The sequence below is a fragment of the Trematosphaeria pertusa genome (genome assembly GCF_010094035.1).
Source record: "Trematosphaeria pertusa strain CBS 122368 unplaced genomic scaffold BU26scaffold_1, whole genome shotgun sequence".
Taxonomy (NCBI): domain Eukaryota; kingdom Fungi; phylum Ascomycota; class Dothideomycetes; order Pleosporales; family Trematosphaeriaceae; genus Trematosphaeria; species Trematosphaeria pertusa.
Window position 1 is genome coordinate 1,031,842 of NW_022987212.1, and position 21,717 is coordinate 1,053,558.

Here is a 21,717-nt window from a genome sequence, read left to right on the forward strand (position 1 = left end):
GACAACATAGGTTTGTTTTCGTCTTTATCATAGAGCAACCGGCCAGCGAGAGGAATCCTTCACGTTCCATCTACGTAAACATTCTGACATATTATTCCCGTGGGGAACGTTCCACCCCAAAGCGTAGACAGGGAAACGACAGCCTATCCTTGCGCCCACTCAACATTCTCTCCACTCCGGCATCCCCAAAACAAATTTCCCACTTCAAGCCTGCCCAGCAGGATCTGGTCTGGGCCTCAAATAAACGTCAATGTCTTTCTGCTGGACGAAAAATCTATCCAAGCGTATCAGTATTTCTATTCGCGTTGTCAGGGGGGGTGGAGATATATATGCCACTTACGTGCACTCCTCGGACCAGTCTTTAGAAGGATCAACGAGCTCGATGGTGTAGTTTAGGAACAGCGTGGGGATGAGTTTGGACATTTCGAGCCAGGAAATGTCTTGGGTGGGGGATGTTAGTAGGGAGGATAGTAGAGGAGGGATGGAGGAATAGGAGGGCACTTACTGCGTCCGATGCAGGCTCGTGAGCCGGCGCCGAAGGACATGAAATATCGCACTAAGGAGATGATCAGCATCCTAGGGACAGTGGGCGCACAGTACGGGGATAGGAATCGGTGACTTACACATATCCCCTGTATCCCTCTCCAGCCACCGCTCCGGGCGGAATTTATCTGCGTCGTCCCCGTAGATGTCTTTGTTCAAATGCATCACCCATGCATTGACACCGACCACATTCCCCCCAGGGACATAGTAACCTCCAATCTCCGTCCCACCAGGGGGAACGACTCGCGGAAGATTCATGCCAACAGCTGGATGCATGCGGAGGCCCTCGTGCATAGTGGCTTGAAGGTACTTGAGCTTCATCGCCTCATCGAAGGTTACCGGGTTGCTGAGTTCGCCGCAGCTCCTCGCATCATCAATCTCCCCAACCAACCTCGCTTGCGCATCCGCATTCTTCAGCAAATAGTACAGAATAGCGCGTATAGTAATCGCCGTAGTATCGCTCCCCGCATTGATATTACTCGTCGCCATGCTCACGACGTCCGCGTAGGTATACTCCTCGGGCTGCTTCTCGTGCGTTTCGAATAGTCGCGAAACTATGTCGCGCTTGCCGCCGGGGTTCTCCTTGCGCTTGGCTGTCTCGCGCAGAGCGAAGTTGCGCAGCCCCCCATGCCGCGCGTTGACCCCGAGCCAGCTGCCGATGTAGGGCTTGAGCAGCTCGTGCAGGGTGAAGATGTAGGGGACTTGACCGAGCCAAGCGCCCGACTCGATGATATCGATGATGGTGCTGAAGGTGCCGTCGTCGCGGGCGGCTTCGAGGAAGCCGAAGGAGGTGGACCAGGTGACTTCGCCGATAACGTCTGGGCGGTGTCCTGATCAGCCTGACTTCTATGGCTTCTGAGGGATCAAGGAGGCTTACCGAATGCGAAGAGTTGAACCCATTTGGCGAGATCTACGCTCTTCCCCATACCGTCCTCCATCTTTCGCCGCAAAACCGCAATGCAATTATCCACGTACGGTTCCAAATCCTTCAGCGTCTCCATCGTATACGCCCTGGCCACCATCTTCCTCTGCTGCCCATGCACCCTCTCATCCCGTCCCGCAAAGAGGTCGAACTTCCGTCCACCCTGGAACACCGAATACCAATCGCTCTTCCTGAACTTGTTGCCAGCGCCATAGATCTTGCGGATAGCTTCGGGGTCCGCGACGCTCACCTCGTCGGGCGCGATGCGCACCACGGGGCCGTATTTGGCGTGCAGATGCTGCGCGGTGCGGTTGTAGTGGTTGGCGCGCGTTTGGTAGACGAGGTACCAACGGGTCAGGGAGGCGAGGAACGGGCCGGGGATGCGAGAGAGCGGGGAGAAGAAGCGTTGGTAAAGGGTATAGGAGAGAAGGAAGGCGATGGGGAGGAGGTAGGAGTATTGGAAGAGTACGGTATGTAGTGGAGCACTTGAAGACATTGCTGGAGAAGTAGACATATTGGAGATCAAGGTGGATGGGGGAATGTTCACACGAAAAGACCGGCGAGTTGAAGAAAGGTCTGCGGAGCAAGCTTACCCCTCTGCGCTCCTCTCCGCCCGTCGCTCAAGGCAGTAACTACCTCTATTTATCTCCTCCATTGGACGCATAGTGCCCCATGTGCGATGATGATGGTGCGGAGAAAGAGGCTACAAAAGCTGGACGTGAGAGCCAGTCGTCAGGGATGATTTAGTGGGATTGGAGATCGACGACGGCGAATGCTTGTTTCCACGCTTTGCTGACATCACCTTTGCAGACGCGGTAGCCCGTTCAACGTGTAAAGATGGAGCTGACTGTCCGATGCAATAGGCATGATAGTGGCCGTTTGGTTGCTTGCTCCCTGAAGGGGATGCCTGGGGCGCCTAATCGTTCATCGCAAGCGACTTTCCCATTCTGGATGATTGTTGCGACGGCGAAGACGGAGTGTTGGACCATGGTGCCTTGCGTGTGAAGTTGCCACCCTACAGGTGAACGGAATCATACCAATTGCCCGATTTGCCATCTTTGCATGACTGCTGAGCAGGGCCCCATAAGGCCGTCCTTGATGCTCATGGTGCTGAATAACATCGCTTCCGATGCGTTCTGCAATCGCTGACGGTCACTCACCCCATTCGTCACCCTAATGCCGTCCATTTCAACCGCTTCAAAGGCAAAAGCCTCGATGATGCTGCTGCTCAAAATTCTGAGGTCAGCATCAGTACGCTCGGCCGAGCGTGAGGAGGTAAGATGTCGGATGTCGGAGAAATCTCGCATCGTGTGGGGAAGCTGTGGAGGAGCATCCGAACGGGCAAAGACCACGCGGCACGTGACCCTCCCCGAGTCCCCTCGCGCTAGGCCCCTCTAGGCGAAGTGTAGCTCCACCAGCGGCATCCCGACTGCCGCTTTGCTGTTCCGTACAGCCTCCCCGCCTCCACTCAGCAGTGACGGCATCTGAGCCAACACAATTCGGCGTCGCTCGTCACGCTCGTCTCTTGCATCGTGCCCACCACCTATCGCCGAATTTATTACCGACTGCCTTCGGCTTCTAAAAATGAGATTTCGGCTTCTCTTCCAGTTTCCTGGAATGCAGGTTTTAAGTCCACCTATCGCGCTGTTTGGTTGACCCATTTCTTATATTGCTATCGTGTCTTGCCTTGACTACCTTGGTTCGCATTTCACATAATCTGTTTCTTTTTGGCGCGTCATTGCCTCTTCCAGAACTGCTTGCCCGTTCTCTTTCGGTGACCCTAGCTGTTCAGCATGGCGGTAGAGAAGTACGACATCGTAATCGTCGGCGCTGGACCTGTCGGCCTCATGTTATCAACGTGCCTGGCAAGATGGGGATACAAGATAAAACACATCGATAACCGGGCCGAGCCGACGCCCACCGGACGCGCAGACGGCATCCAACCCCGCTCACTCGACCTGCTGCGGAACATGGGCCTCAAGCGCAAGATCATGTCGCACGACCCGGCAAAAGTGTACGAAGTCGCCTTCTGGGATCCAAATTCGAAGGGCATCCACCGAACGGGCACATGGGCTAGCTGCCCCAGGTTCATCGACGCGAGATACCCCTTTACGACGCTGCTGCATCAGGGTTTGATTGAGAGAGTGTTTATTGAGGATATTGAGAAGAATGGGGTGAAGATTCAGAGACCGTGGACTATTACGGGGTTTAAGAATGATGGGAAGGATCCTAACTACCCGGTTGAAGTGAGTATTGCGCACGTGGATGGAACGCTCTCGGAGGCTGTGCGGACGAAGTATCTATTCAGCGGCGAGGGGGCGAAGAGTTTTGTGAGGGATCAGCTGGGAATAGGAATACTGTACAAGGACCCCATTTCGCATGTTTGGGGAGTGATGGACGGTGTAGTGCGAACGGACTTTCCCGATATCAAGGTATGTCCCTTCCCCTTTTCCTCCATTTCAGCAATCCTGACATATTCCAGATGAAATGCACCATCCACTCCGACGCCGGCTCCATAATGGTGATCCCCCGTGAAAACAACATGGTCCGCCTCTACATCCAAATCGCCTCCTCCACCGACGCAGACTGGAACCCCCGCAAAACCGCCACCGTAGAAGAAGTCCAACAGCACGCCAAAGAAATCCTCAAACCCTACACCATCTCCTGGGACCGCGTGGAATGGTACTCCGTCTACCCTATCGGTCAAGGCATCGCAGAGCGCTACACGCTCGACGAACGCGTCTTCATGGGCGGCGATGCATGCCACACGCACTCGCCCAAAGCAGGCCAGGGCATGAATACCGCATTCCTCGACGCCGTAAATCTCGCCTGGAAAATGCACCACGTAGAGTCCGGCTTCGCCCCTCGCTCCATACTCTCAACCTACGAATCAGAACGCAAACTCATCGCAGAAAGCCTGCTCGACTTCGATGCCAGATACTCCAAACTCTTCTCCGCGCGGATCCCCTCCGCGGGCGAAGTAGCAGGCGCCAGCGCCGACCAACCCGCCGAAGAAAACGAATTCGTAAAAACCTTCAAAGCCTCGTGCGAATTCACCTCCGGCTACGGCGTCGCCTACCTCCCCAACGCCATAAACTGGGGCGCTGAACACCCAGCCCAACACCCACTCTTCCTTCCGCACGAAAAAGGGACAAAGTTGCGCACCGGCCGAACACTAATCCCCGCAACCGTAACCCGCGTCGTCGATGCCAACGTCGTGCACCTCGAGCAGGAGATCCCGCTCAACGGCTCCTACCGGCTGTACCTCTTCGCCGGCAACCCCTCCAAAACACGCACCGCGTTGCACGACCTCGCAACGCACGCCTCCGCCCCGTCGTCCTTCTACAGCATCTTCGCGCACAAAGACACCTCGGCTGATCGCTACCACGAGCGCCACAACCCGCACACGTCGTTCCTGAGCCTCTGCACCATTTTCAACTCCGTCCGCTGCATAGTAGACATCGACGCTATGCTCCCCGCTGTGTTCGCGCGCTACAGAGATCACGTGTACGCGGACGACGTGTGGGACCAGCGGGTTCCGGACGCGAAGGCTGCCGCGCACGCGAAGATAGGGTTTGATGAGGAGAGGGGCGGCGTGGTGGTTGTGCGGCCGGACGGGTATGTCGGGTGTGTGGTGAGACTAGAGGAGGGGCGGGGCACGTGTGAGGCGCTGAATGCGTATTTTGGGGTTGTGACGGGGAGGAAGTTGGGGGACGAGAGGGCCGCGTTGTGAGGGTGGAGGACGGTGCAGGCTGTTGGGGGTTGATGGGGAGAGTGTCTTGGATACCATTGCGTTTGTTCGTTGTTGTCTGATGTAGATTGCGTTTTTCTATACACCTTTTTGCAAATTCACGCAACAATTGCCGTACTATATATCATCCGTCAGGTCAATCGTCGCCAGCACATTATCTTCAATCTCTGCTGCGGGCACCGTCACCAGATCATGTGCAACGAAGTGCATTTCACATCGTCGTGTTTAGACTTTGTATTCTACCAAGCACTCCCGCAATATAATTTAACGATTCGATGGTCATTTGGATTTTCTACTTCCGTGCGGCCTAAAAGGGTATCACTCGGGACTTGCGGCCCAATATGCACAGGTATAAGAAAAGGACCCTTTCAGCCACTCATTCCGCGACCCCAGTATCCATAACGCGGTGTGAGTATGATGCAGAAAAGCGTAGCACCCCTAAATAGGCGGGGCGCATATATGCTCCAAAAAGACATAACTGTGTCGTAAGACCCCATTTTCTGCGATTCCGCCAACGCCCGTGGGTACCCAGATTCGCAAACGCCTTCCTCTAGAGATTGTCGCCCAAAGATCAAAATATGCTAACGACGTACGCCGCCGACTTCGACCTGATGTGATGTTCGTTCGAAGCCTAACCTCCTCTTCTTTGCTATGCCGCCTTGTGCGTTGTCTTCTCCGCCTGTTGATTCCGCGTAGTCGTCTGCGAAGCCTTCGCCGTAGCCTTGGAATGAAACATCCGTGTATTGCCTCTTCGACCCTGCCCTTTCTGGTCGTGATGGCCTCGGTTGTGCGGAGGGAGTATGTGGGATTGGTGTGGCGGAGGCCGATGGTAGCGGTCGGTGGGGTGGTCCATCTTTTGGCTTTACCCCCTCATCCGTACCAAGATATGCTCTATATTTCGCGGAATCGGCAGGAGGCAGAGGGCCGGGAGCCATGCCGCCAAATGCGCTGTCGAGAAGACTATTGAAACCCGGTGCCAGGGCGGTCTGTTCGGTATTGAGGGCTTTGTGCATCTCCTTTCCATACACCTTGAGCTGTTCGAACTCGAAATCGGGCATCATCAACGGCATCGTTAGCGACCCATCCATCTTCACTGCTTTCGGCTTGCCGGCAATCTGTAGGGTCTTGATGTGCCCCTCGTAAGACTTCCTCAGCTTATTAATCTTCTCCCCAGTAACCGGATCTGTTCTCGCCACAGACCGAGCAAGAGGGTTCAGTCCGTAGAGCTCGAACAGATTTTGTGAAGCATGCGGTCGGGATACCTCGTGGGCTATCCGGCAATCCGTGTCAGCAACACAGAGCAAGATGGCACTGCATAAGAGGGAACCTACTGCTTTGGCAGACCTTGAACAGCTCGCTGCCGCACACACCCTTTGCCGCCGCAACACCCCCGTCGGGCGAGAAAATGCTTCTGTTTTGCCGGTTGTGGTTGGAGCGTCTGTGACCGCCTAACCGCACTGCGTCGTCCTCCTGGCCATCCTCCATCATCGCATCACCATCACTGTCGGTATTGAGGGTCGTCGAGGGTCCTGCTGTGCTCGCTGGCGTGGGGAAAGGCGGCGGGTTGGTGGGCAGGTGGCCCGACTGGGAGACTTGCTGCGACATGGACACCGAGGACGGCGGGGTCATTTCGGACGACGGGCCAGTCGCAGTCGTGGCAGGGCCGCCATTTGACTGCGAATTCATCGAAGGATACGGCGGCGAGGTCGGGGTGTTGGGGTGGATGATAGGCGTCTTTGTCTCGCTAGTCTTGGCGTAGAAGGGTGGTGAGGCCGGGCTGAACGAACCCGTCAAACGTTGGCGCTTCGCGCTGTGATCCGACATAAGGGCCAGACGCGCACCGGGGGAGGTGAGGCGGGCGTAGGTGTGCGCGGATGCAGCGTCGAGGGCCGTGGGCGGCGGGTGAAAGCGCTCTGCCGTCAGGCGCTTGGCGGTGGTCGCGGAAGGACCGCGGCAGCTGGAAAGAGGCGCTCTAGCGGCTGCGCATGCGATGGCTTCGTCTTGTGCGCGCGGGTTCGAGTGGTTTCGCGGGTGTCTGGGGGTGGACGGCCGGTGTGGGGGGAAGCGCTGGTGGGAGGAGGGTGGAGTGAAGGTTGGAAAGGGCATGGCCATCTCGCCGGCTCTTTGGCGTCGAGGGCCGCGAACTAGCGGCGCACGTGATCGCTGCCTTTGGTTGCCCAGGCGCTGTGACGTCTCCCAGTCACGGCGCCGGACACTCGGCCACCACGCTGCGACTCAATGCCGGCGGCGCCCTCCTCCTGCGGCCAGTATGGATGACGCTGGGCCTCGCGCGCCTGCCCCCGGGCGCGCTGCTCCCGCCAACGCATCGACAGCGCAGTCTGCGCAAACATCGCGGCCCCTCGAGACCACGAACGCGAACCCGAACGCGCCCAAAGTCCAGCAACCCAAACCGCAGGCTCTGCCGTCACGCTCCGGCCCAAGCTCCATCCTCGTCTCGCCGCGCCAGAAGGGCAATCCGATCCTCAACAGCGTCCGCAGCGTGGCGTGGGAGTACTCAGACATTCCCGCCGACTACGTCCTCGGTGCGACAACATGCGCGCTATTTCTGTCGCTCAAGTACCACCGCCTGCACCCCGAGTACATCTACAACCGCATACGAGACTTAAAGGGCCAATACCAGCTGCGCATACTGCTCACCATGGTCGATATCGAGAACCACGAGGAAAGTTTACGGGAGCTGTCGAAGACATCACTGGTCAATAATGTCACCGTCATGCTGGCTTGGAGTGCTCAGGAAGCGGGCCGCTATCTAGAGCTGTTCAAGACGTTTGAGCATGCTGCGCCAACCAGTATCCGAGCGCAGCGATCCTCTACATATTCAGACAGCCTCGTGGAGTTCATCACAGTACCCCGCGGCATCAACAAGACGGATGCGATCGGCCTGGTCTCGAACTTCGGAAGTGTTCGGACGGCGGTCAATGCTGGGCCTGAAGAGATCGGCCTCATTGCTGGGTGGGGGGAGAAGAAGGTTCAACGTTGGTGTAACGCGGTCCGGGAGCCCTTTAGGATTAAAAAGGCTGCGAGGCGAGGCGTCGCCCGCGACGACAGTCGAGCAACGCTATCAAGGAATGTCTCTAGGGCAGAAGGCGAAAGTCTGATACCAGACGAGGTCGCTTCTGAAGTGATTGCGCAACGCAGGGTGGAAGATGCATTGCCAATGGCTGTGAACATGTCGAGACCTGGTCTTAACCCAGGGAAGGCAGACGCAGACAGACGGCCTTCGCGCCGCCCGGCGGAAGACCGAAATGCATTTCAACCTGGCGGACGTGACGAAGAAGCCATGCGCCGAGCCGAGATGAGCAGCCGGAAGACCAGTCAAAGCCAGAGCCATGACTCCAGTGCAGAAGGTCCCGGGAAGCGGAAACAGGACGATGAGGGCATGAGTGAGGGAATCATGGCTGCCTTAAATAAATTACGGAAGCAATAACGAGATGATGGTTGTGTCTACCAAAAGACCTGAATAGTTGAATCGCATGGAGATACCCTGTGTAGCGAATATGACTATCAGACAGCCTGTGGATTGACCTCGCCTAGGTTACTATATCCCTTCAGATCAGGCGATACCATTCTGGGGGTAAAGCACCTGGGCAGTGAAGCGGCCGTGGTCGTGAATCGCGCCCCTAAGACTAGTAGGTACTCGCTAAGAATTGCCTCTCTCTTATTGGTCAACCCACCGTCTCCACCCCCCAACCTCACGCGTTCTCGCCTTCCTGCAGCCTGCCGCGTACGGTCTACAGCAAACTCTGCCCGCTCTGAATCTCAGCTACTCGGCTCCCATCCCACATCTACCTCTATGTGAAAATGAGCTTCTCTCAACTGCCGGCAGAACTCCAGATTCAAATATTCAGCTATCTTCGAGTGCCGGACCTCAAATCAGCACGGGGAGTCTGTCGGAGGTTCCGCGATCATGCATCAGTATCGTTGTTTCGGAGTATTGTAGCTTGTGCTCGGTATCAAGCTATGGGTGCTTTCCAGAAGGTCGCGTTGCACTCCGTCTATCCGACCTATGTGAAGGAGATCATATTCGACGGCTCGATGTACGACGGTGGGCTTGCGAACAATGAGTATGCGTACCAGCAGCGTGCGGACGATTTTGAAGACCTTCGCGGCGTGGTGAGTTGGGCAAGGCGTTCTAGGTAAGCAATCAAGCGCTCTTATCCTTGCCAAAGCCTACTTACCCTCGGAAGGTTTAAGCGATATCAGGAGCTATACAAGGAACAAGAAGACATCAAGAACGGGCATGTTCTTCTGCAGACCATAGCCCGAGCACTGGAGTGGATGCCGAACGTATTCTCCATCGTCTATTCGCCAGGACCTCACCACATTCCGGGCGAAGCTAAACTAATGAAGGAGACAATCCCACGAGGCGTAATCGCCACACATTCGAGCTTCCTCACCCCACGCCGTGGAAAGCTACAGGATGGCATTCATCATGTCATTGGGGCAGTGTACATTGCTCAATACACTGGCATCCGCGAATTCAAGGTTGAGCCAGCCCGCCACAACCCGTCAAAACCAGGGACAGAGTTCACTCTCTGCGCCTTCGACTTTGAAGAGCCAGGTCACTTGGAAGCCGGCAAATACTTCTTCCGCCACTTGCACAAGCTGGAGCTGAGCCTATCACTTTTGTCGCCTCTAGGTAGAGGTGCTGCCCCCGTAGGCCGGGAAGCGCTGGACTGTCTCGCGAATATGGCAGCTTTACTCCTTGAAGCCAAGGATCTGCGAGACCTGAAGCTCCATCTTGCACATTACGATGTTAGCCCGCAGCGAATGTACGGTCACATTATCCCGCACGGCCAGCCGATATACCCTTTCCTGGGCCTAGGAGCGAAGTGGCCGAACCTACGCTCTCTCAGTCTGGAGGGTATCTATGCGGAAGAGGAAGACCTGAAGGATCTAATTTCGCGGCACAAGGAGACTCTTGTCTCCCTACAGTTCAGTTTTTGCAGCCTATTTTCAGGAAAATGGTCAAACATTGTCGACGACGTCGTCTACACCACGAACATTCTGCCATTTGTCCTGGGTCGCGTCCACGAGACCACCATCCGCGATGTGCCCTTCTCCAATATACCAGACGATGAGGCTGAGCGTTGGCAGTACGAAGGTCAGGTCCAGGTGAATGCGGAGGGCGAGCGATACTTTGTAGGTCGAAAGATGCCTTACCCAATTTCTTGCTGACGGCGTCTAGGATGAACCTCCGGACAAATCGGTTTATGCATGGCGTAATCAAGGTCAAGTTGAGGCCTGATTTGGCGCGTCGTTCGATCCCCGTAGTTTCTGTGCGGTTACTATCGCATAGTTGACAGTTCAGAGCACTCTCGGAGGCTCTTCACGAAAGGGCGACTCAGCCTGGCTCAGCTGGCGTTTGGCTCGTAAGGAGGATACAGATAGGACGGCGAAGACGTGATCTTGGGAACTTTGGCATGAACTCATCAATGGACTCTCCATCATAGCAACTAGGGTGCATATCTCGGTGAGTGCGAAGCCATCCATTTCCGATCTATTTTTATACGCTCCCAATCGGGCGCCTCCGCATTTTAGACATCTTACGGACCCACGTCAGCCTTGCCGAATCGTACACCGATCCTGCAGCCCTACGGCGGATCGCTACGGCGGATCCACTTCGCTTCTAATTCTACACCTTGGCCAACGCCTATCATGACTGCAGCCGAAGTTATAGTCGCTAGCACGTTTCTCACGCCTATACATGTTCACCGCAACTCTCTTCAGCAAATACAGTACGACTTCACAGGCAACAACGCTGTTTCTCTTGTCTTTACGGCATGAATTTGGCTATTTTTGGAGCTTTTGCAAGACATGACGGTCACATTCCCCGCGTATATGCACCTTCACCGAGTCGAGGCATAATTCATTCGCTTGCGCTTTTGAACCGAAGCTTTTATTTTACTATTTCTGCTATAATTCTATCTTTGCCTTTCTTCCAGCGAAACGAGAAATTCCTAGTCAGGCCTCCGGAAGGTCCGCATGTCGTTCCTTCACCGTTCCTTCACCGGTTTCCGTCGGGGAAGGAAGTGGCGACCAATCACCGAAGGGCGCCACAGACCACGAATCGCACAAGCTAATTTCTCCCATCTCTTCTATCAGACTCTACGAATCGCTTCTCATGGCGGCGACCTTCCCGCTCAGGTGCCCTAGACGGGAAACTGTAGTCGCCCCACCAATTGCCCCCCCGGGCCACGTCACGGTTCCTTCCGATCTCGTCGCCAATCGTATGACCGCCCTTCGGACCCACATGATTGAGACATCCGCGCCCTCTACCATCCGGAATAATGGTCAACACCACAGCGCAACGTTCGCCGCTTCGTTGCCCCCTCTGGCTGGCTCGAAAGGTCTCGCTTGCATGCGAGTGGTCCACGTCGAAGGACTGCTTCCAATCCTGGAGGAGTGAGTCGCGGGAATCCAAATGGGTTCCCGCGGGATGCGGAAGGGACACATGACTCACGGCTATCATTGGAGCATTACTAGAGTTGGCGACTGGAGAAGAAGTGCAAGATGGGACGGCGCATTTCGCAACCGGGACTCGGTTGCCTGATGCCCAGGGCAAACGCTGAGGTGAACAATAACACAATACCCGAGACTCGCCATATTGTGTCCCTGGTCCCTTTATTGTTCTCTCTGATCTTCAGTCTTATAATGCCTAAGCTTTCCGCCCAACGCCGCCCTTTTCCCTCCACGATCACCTCTCTTCCAAACTTCGACTTGATCCCCGCCAAAGGCAGTCACCCAGCCAACACCATTCAGTACTTGGAGCCTACCATCGTTAGACCTTGGTCCCTGCTCAAGCTATCGTGTGGGTCAGCCTCCCGCTTCCCGCTACATCGTCTCCAGTTCGTACCTGGATAGCCTTGCGCTCCGTCCACCTTTCTTCCCCTTGCAACCACAGCCTTGAAGGCCACGATGCAGCGTCAAGGCAACCACTCTCAAGCCCGCAGTAGCGGCCATAGCCGCCGACACCAGGGTCGCGAAGAGGTTTACTACTCATCGCCTGGCCATACCAGCACAGTCGCAAGTCATCACCATCCGTTGAACATGTGGGCCGCAATGCTAACATCTCGCAGTCTTACGAACACCATCAATCAGCGAGTCGGACTTCCTCTCGCCGAAGCGCGCAATCCGATGATACTTCATACTCTTCTTCTCCACCTTCGCAAGACGCGTGTCAATCCGAGCAAAACGGCGCACCGCAACACTGGCACGCAGTACCCCGCTCCTGGAACACCATCAATCCAGAAGCATACCGAGCCACCGAGAATCCAGCCCTACAGTACTCACCGTTTGCTCCTCCCCCACAGTACCACAACTCGCACAGTCACACCCCCATGAGCCAATCCTCGCAACCACACCACCCCCAACCATCCCACGACTGGCGAAGCTCTCGCGATACCTCCACGCCCCGACTCACGCTGTCAAACCTTCAGGAACTGAATGACAGGCGTACGCCGACGACCAATATGGGGATGTGGATGGGCGAGAGCCAGCGAGACGGGCCTTGGGATAATGTCGGGTACGTGCGGGCGAGTGGAGACGCGAGCCACGGCAGGAGCCACGGGTATTGAGGTAGAAAGGAGAGGGCAATGGAACTTTGGAAGGCCTGGCGGAAATAGAAGGAATGCAGGTGGTCGACTTTATAGCAAGCAGAGTGCTGTTTAGGCATCAGCTCGGGGCGTTTGTGGGAAGGCTGTGTGCCAGGCATCAATGATGGGATATCGTAGTGGCGGTCAGAGTTCGTTCGTCATTTTTCAGAAGGCTGGCGTTTGGAGTTCAGCTATCTCCCGCGGCGAGCCCCAAGGCTGAGTTCTGCCTTGCGGTTGAGTGGTATCATTGTTACGTAGAGCACGGCGTTATGGGCGTGTATGGCTCTGCGGCTGAGGCTGCGCTTAATAGATGCAATGATCTTCATGCTGATTATGCAATTTTCCATGTGCAGCTTAATACAGCTGCTATACACCTCCGGGCCGCACCTTCCATTCAACAAGTAACTAAGATGTGAGCACATGCAAGTGGTGGATCTCCCTCCACCCACCAAAGCGACATTGGAAACGCCCACCACAGCACTTCCGTCATGAGACGGGGGAGTAGCGTAGACTCTGAAAACCCGCGGCTCAAAAGTCCTCACCGGAATTCTCGGACGATGCATGACGTGGCGCGTAGCGCACACAAGAGGTCATCTGGGCGAATATTGGAATTCCTGGAGGACCGCGAATTCGAGGGTTGTGGAGCTGCCGGGCCTGGAGGACTCTAGTGATTTGCCTCCGGGGCTGCAGGAGGATCCTTAGCGCGGCGGGGAGCATGGATACGGAGCCGGAAAAGCAATAAGGGTTGCGGCTCTGCTCCTGTGTGGTCCGTACTGCCTGCCGTGTTGCCATGTTTCACCACGGCGCTTATAGAGCGGTTACTACTGGAGCTAGAGTTTGGTGGTTGAGGCTCTGCTGCGATTAGGCCGACTCTGCTTGCACGATCACGTCGGTGCTGCTAGCTCTGGATACGAAGCTGAAAATGGAGGTGAGGTTGCGGCTCTGCGCATCCGTTTAACTTCCCGTAGTGAGCAGATACTGGAAAAGGAGGCGAGACAGCGGCTCTGCTCGTGCTCCCATACGTCAAGACGCCGACGAAATCCGAGGACTCGTGTATGTATGAAGCTCTGCGTATCCGCTTGGTATCGGGGAGCGTCGTCGTTTTCCGAGCTGGCGTGATTCCATATCATAGATATGTTTACCATCTGTGCGCAGAGCGTGTCCTGCAACAACGGAAAAGCAGTGAGGCGGCGGCTGCGCTCGGGTTCCACCGCGCTGGCGCTAGCGAGGGCAAAGCTGCATGTGGAGCGGATGGGCGTGCTGATTGATGGGGCTGACGTTGCCCAAGCTATCCGAAGAGTCTGAAGGAGCCTTGGGTGTCACAGGCGCATACTGTGCCCTGTCATCCGCAAGAAATGATTCTGCCCCTGGAGGACTCTGCACATTCATCCAGATCCAGTTGGTAACAGGGCCGTATGGGAGGGCAACTCGGGGCAATGTTTGCGCATTTGCGCAAGGGGGAATTGGTCCAGGAGGCGGCGCGAAAAGCCTCAAAACATCGTATGATGCCGCCCGCGCACTGGAGCAATTCTCAAGAAGGTTTCAAACGCCGAGATGCAATGACGTTTCCGACCCCGCTCTCTCGGTGCCCTAAAAGGGCAAAGGGCGGTATGCCACCACCTGTAACATGCGGCTCTGCACTCGATGGCGTGCTGATTTGACGGGGTGATTGCGCAACGTAGGGCGAAAGTCTAGACCCGGAAGCAGGGCGCTTAACCTGTGCTACACACCGCGTGTGCTTCGAAAGCTCACCTGCAGGGGCCCAGCGTTCACTTGCAGGGAGCACGAGCCCCCTTCGCCTTACGAGATGCTGACGGCGTAGGACGGCCCGCAAGGTGGTCAGATGGTCGGAGACTTGGAGGGCGGGTAGATATCCATCCTGTCGGCGGATCTCGTCGGCCTGTGCTGGACATGATGGTGCTGGGCGAGCCTCTTGACGGGACGCGGAGAAAGCGAGCACCCGTCGAAGTGAGATGAGACGCACGGTCCTCATGACCCGAGCGAGTGGTTCCGAACTGGGTCTAGCCGACGACGAATTGGTTACAGCGGGGCATCGATGGCCCGTGCTGAAGCCTAAACACACCGTCACCCAGCCCCTCGGCGGCATGTTTTGCGAACGCATTGCGACTAACCAGAATTCTGATATCGAGGGTGGTCAAAAAACGAGGCGGACAAGAGGCAACCGGGCGCCAACATCACGCCATTGAATGCAGGGCGTGAGAGGAGGCCGGCCACAAGGCAGAAGGATCGGACGATAGGACCGGGGTGAGTTCGGATTGAGGAATCGCAGCGACGATCGAAAGCTAATGTTGGATCAGGTCCTGGAGGACTTCGCAATTAGCTATGAGACGCTCGCGGGGCGGGATATGCGAGTCCTCTCTCCTTTCCCCCCGCGCCGGTGTGTCAATTCATCCCGTTATCTTATCGCCACTACGCGCCGCAGGCGGCATGAGAGATCATGTGTGACACTCCATATCGGACCAAGCCGGCATACGTCAACCGCCGACATGAGGCTTCCCATCTAACGGTGAGCTGTCCAGCGTAGCACTGAGATGCAGGTCCAACGTTACGCATGCATGCCCAATTTGCGAAGCATGGGCTTCAAATCTCCCAGTGTCCAGTGATTCGAGGCGCAAAGAGCTCCAAAATTCCAACGAGATCGACAAAGTGTTGGCTACCACAGACGTGTTTAATGAAGCCTGGCTTGCCCCGAAACGAAGCCTAGGGCAGCTACAATGAGGGTCTGACATAGCCACACCGGTCCAGCTCTCGAATCTGCCTTGAGTCTGCCTCCCCTACCAATGAGGTAACCGTACTGGGCACGGTTTTGGGGGCTGAGTTAGGTTGAAAGATCCCTTTAATCGACTGCGCCTCGTAGTCAAGATATATGGAAGGTTATGCCTCCAACATCTCTGATGGAGAGAGAGGTTTGCGCAAAGTCCATGAAATCCTGGCCAGTTTTTTTCCGCGAAATCAACGCAACAATCCCCAGCTCTGCGATCTTCGAATACCGGTCAGCACGAACGATCCTTGCGAGTCACAGAACGAGCCGAATATTCCTCCGGGCCCCTCAAAGTTTGTCAGCATCTCCAAGCACCGTCTCGATCTTGGGCCTTCGCAAGTACACATCTCGCTAGCGAACTGGTCGGTCGAACGACGTAAGCTTCATTCTGGCAACCGGTATGCCTCCTGTCGCCGGCCGACGAATTCGGTTACCTCTCCAGGCCCATGCATCACTCGCTTGACGAAACCCGTCGGCGTCGACACCGGTGAAGACCTCCCGCATACGTTACCTAAATCGGCGCCCAAGCCAGCATGTGATTAGGCGACGGCTATTGCAAGGTCATTGGAGTGACATCGCTCGGTATGCCTCAAGTCCTCCTCTTCTCTCATTGCCCAACTCACTGTGTCCTCAGGCAACAACTCCAGATCCCAACACTCGCCGCCCAACCATGCCTCTGTCCTAGCTCTTCGTTGCTGGGGAGACTGCTCGGGTAGTCCTCCGCCTATACAGGGCAACCATTCAGATCGTCGAGCGCAATATACCCGTGCCCTCAAGCCGTCGTCTCCCCCGCCGAGGAGATGTATTCGTGCCACGTTCGCCCTCCGCCCTTTTCCAGGCGAACGGGCAACCTGGGCGGCGCCGTCTACCGCACGTCGAGATTAGGATCGCGCCGAGTCCTCCGTCTGTGTACCGAAGCATGAGGGCGAGTGCGCGTCCAGGCCGCGTCGTGGTGCGGGTTAATCATACGGTGTATTCCTCCTCCTTGGTGCAGACAGTCCTGCTGGACTGTACGCGCGATACCCCAGCGACGGCACCCGACTTTTTCTATGAGGGTTAGAGCAGGATAAAGAAGTCCTCCACGCTCGCTGCTCTCGACCCCTCAGATATCAGGACTGGCTCCCCTCATCGTGGCAAGATGCGTCTGTTAATCGAACGGCAGAATTGGACATTCGAGTATGAACATCTCTTTGCTCGGTGCACCATTAGAGACGTCCGCTTACCCCGCTTAGACTCTCGTGCTCCAGCCACAAAAGCAAGTGTACTCTTAATACCGGCGGCACCCATCGGCCCGGTGCCCACGCGCCCGCTCTTCCTTTCTTCGCGGCATCCACCTTGCCTGGCGGGTCCGAGCTGAGGCTCAACTGGTATCCTCCGAATTCGCTTGGTGACGAGGAGGATAGTTCTGCTGTACCGGCCGATCAGCATAAGCCTTCGCGTGGCCGCAGCTTCCGCAAGAAGATCGGCAGGATATTCCTCTCCTTTTCCCGAACACAACCTCCTGAGCTTCCCCCCGTCGAGCAGCGAGCATCGGAAGGACGGTTATTGCCAGAACTCTCGGAAGATATGGCCGAGCTCCCTGGCAGCTCTGGGCGGTGGGAACTCCCGGCCGACCAAACCTTCAATGTGTTGCACTCAAGGCCTGTGCCCGGTTATGCACAAGCTCAGCAAGCTTACGTGCCGGTCGTAAACCGTAGCGGACTTCATCGTCGCCCTCTCCCTCGCCAAAGCCAAAGCCAAAGCAACGCTTCGTTCAACTACCCACCTCAACCGCCGACGCAAATGCCGAGGCGGGCCTATAATCCTGCACATATCGCTCCCCCATCAGCTTCAATGCCGACATCTCCAGTCTCACCGATAGATGAACACTCCGGCTACGCGTACCAACCATTGATCGCCAACAACTCGCAAGAGGCCGTGCTATTACGTGAACAGCCCAGCATCACCCCTCCTACGACGTCCACTTCTACTTCGATGACAGTGTCACCGGTTAGTCCAACGGATTCTGACAATGCCTTTGGCATCGAACACCAATACGGGGCCTGGAAGGGCCCCATGAGCGTCCATCGAAGCTCATTCTCGACGTCAACGGCGTTCCTCGCGGACCCCTTTTCTCCTCCGTGTGGAAACCAACGGCACGAACCTGACCTTGACGCCACGGTCTCCCCTGTTTCTACTCGGCGTAGCTCTCTCGCTCATGGCCATGGTGAACCCACCGCGGCGCTGCCAACTCCACCTGTAGCCACACCGCCCAACCCAGCTGCGGATTTCAGTCCATGCAAACCATCTCCTCACAGCTTTGATGCCGGCGAGCATCACCCCTCTTATCCATCCTCGCAAGACTTCACCGGCTTCGCATCGCCGGCTTCTCCACCCCCGATTGGTCACTACAATGTCGCTCAATTCGATAGCTTCCACCAGCAGCTGCAGGGGTCCGAACAGTCTTCGGCCTGGGAGCGTCGTGGCCACATCATCAGTCTCTCCCAGATGGGGCGACTCTATGAGCCCGATCTCTTCATGCAGCTAATGCAGGACCAACCTGTGGGCTCTGGAAACGGCTTCGGTGAAACGTTGCCGTCCTACACCCCACAGAGCCCCGGCCTCACGCCTCAAGCCGACCAATATCAGGCTCATCCCGCCATCAATCCAACACCGGAGATGACAGCGAGCAAGAGAAAAAAGGGGACCTTCACGGGCGAGGGTTGCATCAAATGGTTCCCTCCTATCAGGTGTGATTACTGCGATGCCGAATTCAAAGGGACTTATCAGAAGGGTAACAAACGGAGACACATCAAAAACATCCACACGCCTGATGCGGGCGACGGCGAGGAAGGCAAGAAGTGTCGTGCTTGCGAAAAGATCTACAAGCGCCCGGACGCGCGGAAGAAGCATGAGTGGAAGAAGCATCGCATCTTGGACGCGCGTCCCGAGAAGAGACGCAGCGAGAAGAAGGAGAAGCGGATCTACATGCCCCGGATGCCGGAGCTTCCTGGCGAGGTGGTATACTGATGCCCACTCCCATTGACGAGAACGCACTGTTGTTCTCAACGTCGTGGAGTCTGCGACTCCCCTCATCCTCAATATCAGATTGATCTTGCTGGTCGAGCTGGATTCATTCGCTACTCGATTTCGACAAGGCTGGCGCTTGGTTGAGATTGATTTTGCTTTGCCGAGCAAGGTGCCGCTATTAACTTCTTCTTGTATATACTTTGGGTATTCTTATGGTTTTTCGGATTGTTGTTGGACAGGAAACCGGGGCAGGGTAATGTTTCTACGAGTTCGCTCGTCTCGTATGTATCATGGTATCGCAACGTCGCCATAATGAAAGTTCCGCTTCTGCGGAGCTACGCACTTGAAATGCGTCTTCAAACATCTTTTCCTCGCAGTGCCATGCCACACCTGAGCACCCGACGACACCTGTGAAAAGCTCCGTGGTATGCCTCACCCATCGGCGTCTCTGCCCCAGACGTCATCGGCTCGAGTCTAGAACTGTCCGGGCAGACTTAGTTGGCGACTAGGCAGCGCCAGACCGTGCCCTCCGAGCCGAGCCACAGACGACTGACCCGTCAGCACGGTAACTGTGGAGGACGCGCTATAAGAGAATCTCCCGGGACCATCCCTGTAGCATCCGTATCTCTTAGTCCGCGCCGCGGATAATATCTCGTTGCTGATATCGTGTGTTCCTCGAGGAAGTAAGTGGGCTTCGCCCGGCTGGCGGCCACGCTTTCCGCGATAGGAAAATATAGTGCAGTGCAGTGCAGTTGGAGAGGACGCCTTGCTGCGAAGAAGTGGGACCAGGGGGCGGAGCAAAGGTCGGAGCATGGGACGGGGTGAGGTAAAGTTTAAGCATGGCATGCATGCAGTCGCCCGTGCGTTGTGCGTGCAGCACGAGGCGATTGCGGACTGGGCTCTCGCGTGGCCCGGCGGCCCAAAAGGGCGCCAGGGCGTTGGTGATATGCAGCCGCAGATCGCATATAGGGGCAACGGGCATTTGCATATGCTGCATGAGGTGCTCAATGGGGGCAAAGGCTCCGCTATCTCTTCACGTGCGGCATAATCATTGGACGGTAGAGCCTCGTGGTGAGGCTGAGCGATGGATACGGGCTCGGTTGATTTCCGTTTCGAGGGTGATGTCGTTGCCCTACGGCAGGCATATGTATTTCGGATCTCCCAGTGGGTCTGGACAGAGGCGTGGTGTTTTAAATTTAGGAGGGCGAGATCGGAGGGCGGCGGGTCGCTACGGATACGAGGGCGCGTTTGGCGGATAACGGCTGGGCTGGTGCTGACGGTTGGAGATGGGAACTCTCCGGTGCTGAGTGGCTTGGAGGAAGAAGGATCTGGATCGGGGGAGGGGTGGAAAGTGAGGCGGACTGATATTTGGTTTGAGAATGCAAACAGCATGCTTCGCCATCGTCGCGGACCAAATAGGAGGAGGAAGAAAGTCGGTGAGGACCTCGGGAGCCTCAGCATGTATCTGGGGGGTGGAAGGTGGCCCATTCGGGCGGAAAGAAAGTGCGTTCTTATGACTTTAGAACCTGATGTGCGTGCCTATTCACGTTTCCCCAATCACTTCTGGTCCGCCCTGCTCCTCGCACCAGGCAATCTCGAACCACTCACTCTTCTTTTCTTCAACGGGCGCTGGCTGCACCGAAAGGTACTCGTGCTCGCCCAGAATATCACCACGATGGCAAGTATTCCATAGGGGGTATAGCGTTCCCTTCCATTTTGATCCCGCAAAACACTTTGTACCACTGGTCAGGTCAGTGGGCTTCTTCGCGCCGACCATAACTCGCCTGCAGCGGAATAGACTCTTCCGGGCACGAGCCCGCTGGGCGCCTGACGCTTCTTGTGTTACTCGGAAGGCCGAGGTGACCGCTGTAACAGCTGATGATGCCGCGCTGTGAGCCTCCACGAGCATTTCGGACGAGTTGCTTAATGCGGTTTGTTTGCTTCCATTATTCTTGGAAGTTCCCCCTCTTGTGCAGCCTCCCGCGGGTTCGGGGACCAGCGGATAGTGCCTAAGTTAGATGCTGACATTTAGACTAGGGTATGAGTTGGTCGCTGGAATAATCCCGGTCCTCTTGTCTCTTACCTGGACATAGGGTGACACAATAAAATCCCCTTGGCGGATCCAAAGCTTGCAACAAGCTTCTCTCGAATCATAAGGGCCCTCATTAGAAGATGCATCTGCATTGGAGATACTCGACGCAGGCGCGAGCGCCCTGCGATAGCACCGACTGCATCTCCGAACTCGCGCACGTGAAGCTCTTCGTCGGGGCGAATATCCTGACAGGTATAGCAGCTTGCAGCGAATCTTATTTTGTCAGTTACCACGAGTGTGCCTAGGGTCGGGATCATTCCTTTTGCCCTTTCGGCGACTTGATAGCCTCGTCTTGAATGCATTTGAGACCATGCTAAATGAGGAAACTAGTACGAGAAGGACGAAAGTCGGTGAAGACATGTAGGCTCCAGGAGGCGCGTGGTTCTGTTCGAGAAGGCATTATTTGAAATAGATCGCTGCGCCATTATACTGTTGGTGTTGGATAGCGGTGTCTATGCGGCTCTGCTCTTTGTTGGCACCACAGGATCTGTGATATTCGCGAGGATCGGTGATTATATCTTGCTGCTGACGTCTTCCTTCCCAACTGGGCGAAGGGCAAATGCATGTACTGCATGGCCGGAGCATTGGCCGCGATCGTAGCAGGGGCAGTCGAATGGCTGCACGGGCTTGTTGCGACTTCAAAGTGCGCCTCGCGGAACTCGAAACCTGTTTTCCTTGTCGACCCGTTGATCTCGAATGTATGACTGACGCCCCTGAAGTGCATCTCCCGGTGCCGTCGTGTGAGGAAGTGGTTGGTCTAAAGCAATGGTGGGCAGGGATGGAGCAAGCCCCACTCGAACCGGTCAATACCGTCCTGTCCGTCTGATGTCAGCAAGAGCCGCATCATATGGCCGCAAGCGAGGCGTGTTGGAATTAGTGGAGCTGGAGACGCAGATGTTGTGAAAGGCAAGTTCCGGAGTGAGAGTTCAGGATGTTGCGCTTGATGGCTGAGGGAGTAGAGCGCCTTCGACGCGTCGTTCGAATGTTGCGCAGTCTCCCACG

The 21,717-nt window shown here is 56.1% G+C and overlaps 8 protein-coding genes across 8 annotated transcripts; 4 read left to right on the forward strand and 4 right to left on the reverse strand.

Annotated features, from left to right (window-relative positions):
• Positions 1 to 72: 72 nt before the first annotated feature.
• Positions 73 to 1,961, reverse strand: BU26DRAFT_536294 (cytochrome P450; the record flags this gene model as incomplete). Its single annotated transcript, XM_033831338.1, has 5 exons — positions 73 to 274; positions 341 to 440; positions 506 to 556; positions 624 to 1,361; positions 1,421 to 1,961. The coding sequence occupies 5 exons, from the start codon at positions 1,959 to 1,961 to the stop codon at positions 205 to 207; spliced, it is 1,500 nt and encodes a 499-aa protein (XP_033690875.1). The 3' UTR covers positions 73 to 204.
• Positions 1,962 to 2,925: 964 nt separating this feature from the next.
• BU26DRAFT_512823 (phenol 2-monooxygenase) lies at positions 2,926 to 5,348 on the forward strand. Its single transcript, XM_033827477.1, has 2 exons — positions 2,926 to 3,897; positions 3,948 to 5,348. Exons 1-2 carry the CDS (start codon positions 3,259 to 3,261, stop codon positions 5,196 to 5,198), a joined length of 1,890 nt encoding a protein of 629 aa, XP_033690876.1. The 5' UTR covers positions 2,926 to 3,258; the 3' UTR covers positions 5,199 to 5,348.
• An 88-nt stretch (positions 5,349 to 5,436) lies between these two features.
• On the reverse strand, positions 5,437 to 7,275 carry BU26DRAFT_444315 (Rox3-domain-containing protein). The gene is made up of 2 exons (XM_033824561.1): positions 6,548 to 7,275; positions 5,437 to 6,486 (listed from the first exon to the last, which is right to left on the reverse strand). The coding sequence occupies exons 1-2, from the start codon at positions 7,038 to 7,040 to the stop codon at positions 5,798 to 5,800; spliced, it is 1,182 nt and encodes a 393-aa protein (XP_033690877.1). The 5' UTR covers positions 7,041 to 7,275; the 3' UTR covers positions 5,437 to 5,797.
• A 148-nt stretch (positions 7,276 to 7,423) lies between these two features.
• BU26DRAFT_512824 (uncharacterized protein) lies at positions 7,424 to 8,731 on the forward strand. Its single transcript, XM_033827478.1, has one exon. The coding sequence runs from the start codon at positions 7,486 to 7,488 to the stop codon at positions 8,662 to 8,664; it is 1,179 nt and encodes a 392-aa protein (XP_033690878.1). The 5' UTR covers positions 7,424 to 7,485; the 3' UTR covers positions 8,665 to 8,731.
• Positions 8,732 to 8,916: 185 nt separating this feature from the next.
• BU26DRAFT_10329 (uncharacterized protein) lies at positions 8,917 to 10,901 on the forward strand. Its single transcript, XM_033819305.1, has 3 exons — positions 8,917 to 9,373; positions 9,425 to 10,379; positions 10,426 to 10,901. Exons 1-3 carry the CDS (start codon positions 9,039 to 9,041, stop codon positions 10,483 to 10,485), a joined length of 1,350 nt encoding a protein of 449 aa, XP_033690879.1. The 5' UTR covers positions 8,917 to 9,038; the 3' UTR covers positions 10,486 to 10,901.
• A 3,152-nt stretch (positions 10,902 to 14,053) lies between these two features.
• Positions 14,054 to 14,954, reverse strand: BU26DRAFT_498640 (uncharacterized protein; the record flags this gene model as incomplete). The annotated part of the gene is made up of 2 exons (XM_033826346.1): positions 14,054 to 14,351; positions 14,563 to 14,954. The coding sequence occupies 2 exons, from the start codon at positions 14,952 to 14,954 to the stop codon at positions 14,054 to 14,056; spliced, it is 690 nt and encodes a 229-aa protein (XP_033690880.1).
• A 1,798-nt stretch (positions 14,955 to 16,752) lies between these two features.
• On the forward strand, positions 16,753 to 18,623 carry BU26DRAFT_557375 (uncharacterized protein; the record flags this gene model as incomplete). Its single annotated transcript, XM_033832449.1, has 2 exons — positions 16,753 to 16,790; positions 16,847 to 18,623. 2 exons carry the CDS (start codon positions 16,753 to 16,755, stop codon positions 18,621 to 18,623), a joined length of 1,815 nt encoding a protein of 604 aa, XP_033690881.1.
• A 1,543-nt stretch (positions 18,624 to 20,166) lies between these two features.
• Positions 20,167 to 21,017, reverse strand: BU26DRAFT_498642 (uncharacterized protein; the record flags this gene model as incomplete). The annotated part of the gene is made up of 2 exons (XM_033826347.1): positions 20,167 to 20,632; positions 20,707 to 21,017. The coding sequence occupies 2 exons, from the start codon at positions 21,015 to 21,017 to the stop codon at positions 20,167 to 20,169; spliced, it is 777 nt and encodes a 258-aa protein (XP_033690882.1).
• Positions 21,018 to 21,717: the final 700 nt, after the last annotated feature.

What these genes read in the sequence shown, in the direction of transcription:
- BU26DRAFT_512824 (XM_033827478.1), top strand. Translation starts at nt 7,486, where the DNA reads ATGGATGACGCTGGGCCTCGCGCGCCTGCCCCCGGGCGCGCTGCTCCC.
- BU26DRAFT_444315 (XM_033824561.1), bottom strand. Translation starts at nt 7,040, where the DNA reads ATGTCGGATCACAGCGCGAAGCGCCAACGTTTGACGGGTTCGTTCAGC. An exon ending in GTTCAAGGTCTGCCAAAGCA is followed by an intron (nt 6,487 to 6,547) that starts GTAGGTTCCCTC and finishes ATTGCCGGATAG; the next exon opens with CCCACGAGGTATCCCGACCG.
- BU26DRAFT_512823 (XM_033827477.1), top strand. Translation starts at nt 3,259, where the DNA reads ATGGCGGTAGAGAAGTACGACATCGTAATCGTCGGCGCTGGACCTGTC. An exon ending in CGGACTTTCCCGATATCAAG is followed by an intron (nt 3,898 to 3,947) that starts GTATGTCCCTTC and finishes GACATATTCCAG; the next exon opens with ATGAAATGCACCATCCACTC.
- BU26DRAFT_10329 (XM_033819305.1), top strand. Translation starts at nt 9,039, where the DNA reads ATGAGCTTCTCTCAACTGCCGGCAGAACTCCAGATTCAAATATTCAGC. An exon ending in AGTTGGGCAAGGCGTTCTAG is followed by an intron (nt 9,374 to 9,424) that starts GTAAGCAATCAA and finishes TACCCTCGGAAG; the next exon opens with GTTTAAGCGATATCAGGAGC. An exon ending in CGGAGGGCGAGCGATACTTT is followed by an intron (nt 10,380 to 10,425) that starts GTAGGTCGAAAG and finishes GACGGCGTCTAG; the next exon opens with GATGAACCTCCGGACAAATC.